General features: G+C 39.1%; 1 protein-coding gene across 1 annotated transcript in view; it reads left to right on the forward strand.

Moving 5' to 3' along the window:
* Positions 1-5,876: 5,876 nt before the first annotated feature.
* The window catches only part of LOC121377719 (glutaminase kidney isoform, mitochondrial-like), a 52,237-nt gene continuing 51,742 nt past the window's right edge, over positions 5,877-6,371 (forward strand). Inside the window, 1 exon segment of the mRNA XM_041505805.1 lies at positions 5,877-6,073. Coding sequence (XP_041361739.1) covers positions 5,979-6,073 — 95 coding nt within the window. The 5' untranslated portion in view covers positions 5,877-5,978.

Consider the following 6,371-nt stretch of genomic DNA (forward strand, 5'->3'; position numbering starts at 1 on the left):
AATGATATGAAGACACAAGGTCAGTGGACAAATAAATGGTGCTGGAATTCACAAAAAAACAATCTCACATCAGACCGTTTTGGCCAGGCCTAAAAGTTCATATGACTTTGCCGAATCTCCACCCATGCATGGCCGTACAGCCGTCAGAAAACACGCTTACTTGTTATACATCATTTATTAATCACTTTAAGACATCGGGTAGTTTGGCATCACTGATATCCTTTGACAGTCCTTGCTTAAGTCAGAAGTAATACCTAAATATTTTTTTACTATATTTTAATTTAAAAAGTTTTTTTGAATGATACATAAACAGAGGACTGGTGTATTTGCCAGCATAGTAAAGAAGTATTCACCACTGTAAGGTTGTGTTTCTATGGTGAGTAGATTGTGTTTATATACATGTATATATGTATGTACATTGTATGTCTAGTATAGGCTGCTACCTGCTTGTGTATAAAGGTGACAGGTACGTTACCTGTTGTATGTTACCTGTATTGTTGTTTACTGCTGTTGCAGTGTTTTAACTTGATTTCTGTGCTTGCATCTAATTAGGGCTCATGGGCAGTGCACTGTCTTGGACACACACCTCAGTTATCTGGGCTGTCTGTCCAGGACAGTGGGTTAGTTGTTAGTTCTTAGAGAGACACAAAGAGAGGGAAAGACAGACAGCGGGAGGGACAGAGAGGGAGGGAGGGAGGGAAGGATAGTGTTCTCTCTGTAGGAAACTGCATATAAAAGATCTCTTGCTGCTTTATAGGCAGCAGATTTCCTTTCTCTGTATTGATCAAATGTCAATACAACCATACATAGGACACCAAATAGCTGAGATGTTATAAAAGAAATATTCTCTTCATTTCTTTTCTTGGTGGGAGTTGTAAAAGATGTAGTCTCTCTCTCTCTCTCTCTCTCTCTCTCTCTCTCTCTCTCTCTCTCTCTCTCTCTCTCTCTCTCTCTCTCTCTCTCTCATACTCTCTTTTTTCTCTCTTCTTTCTGTCATACTCACTCTCCCTCTCTCTCTCTCTTTCTCTCATCCCTCCATCTCTCCATATCCCCACCCCCTCTCTATCCTAATTCTCTCTCTCTATCTTTCTCTCATCCCTCCCTCTCCCTATCTGTCTCTCTCTCTATCTTTCTCTCATCCCTCCCTCTCCCTGTCTGTCTCTCTGTATCTCTGTCTCTCTGTCTCTGTCTCTGTCTGTCTCTCTCTCAAATCCCCTGCTCAAATCAAATTTTTTTTTAACATGTTCCATGCGACCACAACCGACTCCCACTAAAAAAAAATTCTCACCACATTCTAAACCCCCTGAACAATTTCCTGCACATGCACCTATAAAGTTTAAAAGTTTTGCTTTTATATGAATTTTATCTTTATTCATTATGAAGTCACATGCCACATTATTCCTTTCCCTTTTGACACAAAAAATTACTATTTTCTGCTTTAGTAAAATGTAATAAAAGTTTTGCTTTGTTTAACTGCATTGGAACTAATAAAGATAAAATTTAATTTAACTTAAAGGGACATTCTCGAGTTTGCTGCATTGTAAGATGTTTCCGACTAATAAAATATTTCTACGATTAAACTTACATATTAAATATATTTTCTTGTTTAGAATATCAGTGTCTTCAATGTGTTTCTGGTCGTCTTAATATTTGTAAGAAGCCCAAACTGGATTTTGTTTTCAAATAATTTCGTACGTACGAAAATAAGAAAAAAAGAGGAAATAAAATGAAATTTAACCTACCGTAGTACAAATATTAGAACGATCAGAAACATGTTTAATATACAGCCACTAGTATTTGATGCAGAAAAATATATTTGATATGTAATTACAATCGTTAAAAAGTCTTTGTTAGTCGATAACGTCTTAAAAAGTGCAGCAAACTCAGGAATGTCCCTTTAATCTTCAGCTAGTGGATGTCAAACGTGCCTTTAGAAGCAGTATATGAGGCAATGGCTGATTTCCTTTCAAATGTTCGACACCAAACAGCCATAGTTTTAAAATGTGCTCAGGTGCTGTTAAGCAATCTTTCCTTTCCTGTTTTCCCTCTATCTATATTTGTGTGATTGCGTCAGTGTAGGTATGTATTTCTCTTATGATAGCCTAATTAGGTATGTGCATATGTTGTTTTTTGTTTTAATGCCAACAATGCCATCATTTCTCCCAATTCTTTTCATCTCTGCTTATATATAAGGGGTGGAATGTACTTCAGTGGAAAAGTGTGCATTAATAAAAAAGTAAAAAAATAATAAAAAAAAGTAAAAAAAAGTAATATATTAAAGGCTAGTTTTAACACGTAAAAAATAAAAAGTAAAGTTTGTTTTATTTAATGACACCACTAGAGCACATTGATATTTTTTATCATCGCCTATTCGACGTCAAACATATGATCATTCTGACACTGTTTTTTAGAGGAAACCTGCTGTCGCCACATAGGCTACTCTTTTACGAGAGGCAGCAAGGGATCTTTTATTTGCACTTCCCACAGTCAGCACAGTCAGGATAGCACAAACCATGGCCTTTGTTGAACCAGTTATGGATCACTGGTCAGTGTAAGTGGTTTACACCTACCCATTGAGCCTTGTGGAGCACTCACTCAGGTTTTGGAGTCGCTATCTGGATTAAAAATCCCATGCCTCGACTGGGATCCGAACCCAGTACCTACCAGCCTGTAGACCGATGGCCTAACCACGACACCACCGAGGCCGGTTACATAAAAAATGGACACTAAGTTTAGTTAATTTACAAACCTGTAGCTCATTTGGATAACGTTATAATAGAGTGAAAGAAGAGTATGTGATGTTAAAACAGGAAATATTCTTAAAAATAGACTAGAACTTGAATCAATAACCGCTACTTCTCAGACGCACGTGTGTGCTTTTTAAAAATATGAAAAATGTAATTTTTGGTACTACAAACACCAGGATAACCAGAAACACTTCGGTTGTATGGAAATGGATAATCTAAAGAATAAAATATAAGTAATGTTTGATTTCAGTGATCATAAATGGCTGTTAATAGTGAAAAATATGCTGTAGTGTTTAAAAACTAGGGTCTGTCCCTTTAAATCAATTTGAGCCTTGAAATTATATATATATTTTTTGCTATCTAACCAGTAACATACACAAGCTGACGACAGTGGTTCAAATCCCGTCAAAGCTGGCTCACACATTCATTCATCTTTCTCATCTATCACCCTCTGCCTATCATTCTCATTATCTTAATATAAAAAAAACTTTCCAATTTCTCCCATGATTTCAATCTGTTTCGACCCTTTCTGTCAGTTTCCTCCGACTCTGTCTTCTGAGCTGTCCATACCATCACCTACCTGTCTCAACTTCCTCCACGGGTGCAGTCTCTGTGTATTTCCCTGCACCCACCTGGCATCCTCGTCCTCTACCGTTAATAAAGCTGGTCTGACCCACGGCACTAACTAACGACCGTCGGTAGTAGAGGTGCATAGTAGATGGTTACAAGTGCCTCTTAACAATGCCAGAAGTAACTACTGAACACTCCCCGAAGTGGGATAAAAAAAAAGAAGAAAAAAAAAGTAGCATACACTAAAACCAAAATATTTTACTATATATACTAGTGGAAAAAAGTAACTGTGTAACCTAAAAAATCGGATGAAAATAAAACCGCTCAATATTTTAGCCTGATGTTTTGTACATGTTACCAGTGAACGCACCGCCACACAATAGCTGGGTCAATGCTGTATTTGCACGTGCAGTTTTGCTTCTGGGACATGAACATGTTTTTCCCATTTTTTTCTCCCAACATGTTACTTTTCAAGTTTTTGTCGACTTTTCAACTGTCGGGTCATTGCATGCCAACCGGGGGTACAGAAAAGCAGGTTATTTCTGTTGAAAATTGTAGCAGAGCAATGCCCAGGCTAAAACGAAAATGACCGCCTTCACGCAATTGGCATGATCCAGGCTGGTATGCGCCATCGCGCTGTCGCTACGCAATTTGGTGTACACATAAACATTATTCAGGCTTTGTGGAGACGTTATCAACATGTTGGTAATGTCAGAGACCAACAACGTGCAGGCCGTCCACGCGTGATGTCAAAACAGCAGGACAACCACATCAGACTCGTGCACCTCGGGAATCGATTCCAAAACGGCAAGTCTGACAGCGCGGACCATTCCTGGATTGCGTGCCATTAATCCCAGAACTGTACGGAATCGATTACGTGAACATGGTATCCGTCCGCGACGCCCGGCTGTCCGTTCAGTTTTGCTAAGACGTCATCGTGTAGCACGTTTGGCTTGGTGTAGAAGACACTTGCACTTTAATCACCGTGACTGGGCGGGTATACTGTTTACGGACGAGTCCAGGTTTCACTTGGACAGCAGTGACGGCCGTTCAAGAGTGTATCGTCGTGTTGGAGAACGTTTTAGTGACGCCTGTGTTGTGGAGCGACGTGCATTTGGCGGAGGCAGTGTCATGGTTTGGGGGTGGCATCACGTCAACTGGACGAACACCTCTTGTGGTCATCGATGGCAATTTGAACGCTGTACGCTACCGTGACGACATTATTTAGGCTCACGTCATCCCATTTGTGCAAGGACAGCAACGTCACATCACGCTTCAGCATGACAATGCTAGACCTCATGTCGCCCGGGTGGTAATGGATTTTCTAGCACAGCAGAACATCGATGTGTTGCAGTGGCCTGCGGTTTTCACCCGATCTTGCACCAATCGAGCACGTCTGGGATGAGATGCAACGTCGTGTACGTGCACTGCCTAACCAGCCGCTGACGTTGAGAGCGCTTGGTCAGACGTTAGTACAGATCTGGAACGGCATCCCCAGGCATTCTTCAACAATTTGGTAGGCTCTATGAGGCGACGGTGCCAGGCCTGCATCAACGCAAACGGTGGCCATACACGCTATTAACTTTGTGAACTGTTTTTTTACCCCCCATGTCTTTCATCCCCAATACCGATGAAATGACGGATGCTGTGACATTTTAAATGAATTGACGTTTTGCTTAATTGCCTAATAAATAATGCTATATGATCATTTTATCGTTTTATGTCTTGAAATTATTTTTTTATCAACATGATAACCATACACAGTTACTTTTTCCCACTAGTATATATTATATTAAAAACCCCACCTAAGGGACTCACTTGATGCGTGGTTAGTTTGGGATCTATCCCTGTCGGTGGGCCCATTGGGCTATTTCTCGTTCTAGCCAGTGGTATATCAAAGACCGTAGTATATGTTAATTATCCTGTCTTTGGCATGGTGCATATAAAAGATCCCTTGCTACTAATGGAAAAATATAGCCAGTTTCCTCTATAAGACTATAGTTCAAAATTACCAAATGTTTGACATTCAGTAGTCAATGATTAATAAATCAATGTGCTCTAGTGGTGTCGTCAAACAAAACAAACTTTTAATTATTACCACTGGTGTACTATGACCTCACCAGAATGTTAATCAAATGAATTCAGTGATATAAATTAAAATCAATTGTGGGTAATAAATAGGATATTAAAAAAAAAATCATTGTCACTCGCTAAAACATGCAACAATTGAAAAGTGAAGAGTTTAGGTGCAAAACGCATTATATATCCATTTTCAATTTCAGTAAAAAAAATTAATTTAATTGGTGTATATCGCCTTTTGCGGCAAATCAGCGGGCCTACGATTAGCCCTTACTGACATACGATAATGGCTTTAACTATAAAAAGAAAGAAAATGGTTTATATCACGTTTTGTGCCTGAACTCTTCAATTATTTCACTCAGGAGATAAACATGATAAGAAATGGAAGCTTGTTTAATATCCTATAAATATGTTTATCAAATACTTTTTTTTTTTTTAATGTTGTTTTTCAGAACAGAACAAATTTCCAATTCACTGAGACTGCTAACAGTAACAAGAGAGAATAAACAAGGACGGTGGTTCCGGGTTGAACTGTAACAGTTTTCTTCGTACGATCCACACATTGGTGTTCCACACATCCAGATGAACCATGAGACAACTCCTGAAGAAAGTCACCCAAAGAAAGACCTGTGGGCGAAAGCTGTAAAAGCCATCATTGCAGGGATACCCAGCAAAGTGTAAGTATTCTGAATCAGTTTTACTGGTTTCTTATCTGTTGTAGTCATCATTGCAGGGATATCCAGCAATGTGTAAGTATTCCGAATCAGTTTTACTGGTTTCTTATCTGTTGTAGTCATCATTGCAGGGATATCCAGCAATGTGTAAGTATTCCGAATCAGTTTTACTGGTTTCTTATCTGTTGTAGTCATCATTGCAGGGATATCCAGCAATGTGTAAGTATTCCGAATCAGTTTTACTGGTTTCTTATCTGTTGTACATGTTTACTAAACATCTCTGTTAAAGGCAATCATTGCA

This window comes from Gigantopelta aegis, chromosome 7, assembly GCF_016097555.1.
Source record: "Gigantopelta aegis isolate Gae_Host chromosome 7, Gae_host_genome, whole genome shotgun sequence".
Lineage (NCBI taxonomy): Eukaryota > Metazoa > Mollusca > Gastropoda > Neomphalida > Peltospiridae > Gigantopelta > Gigantopelta aegis.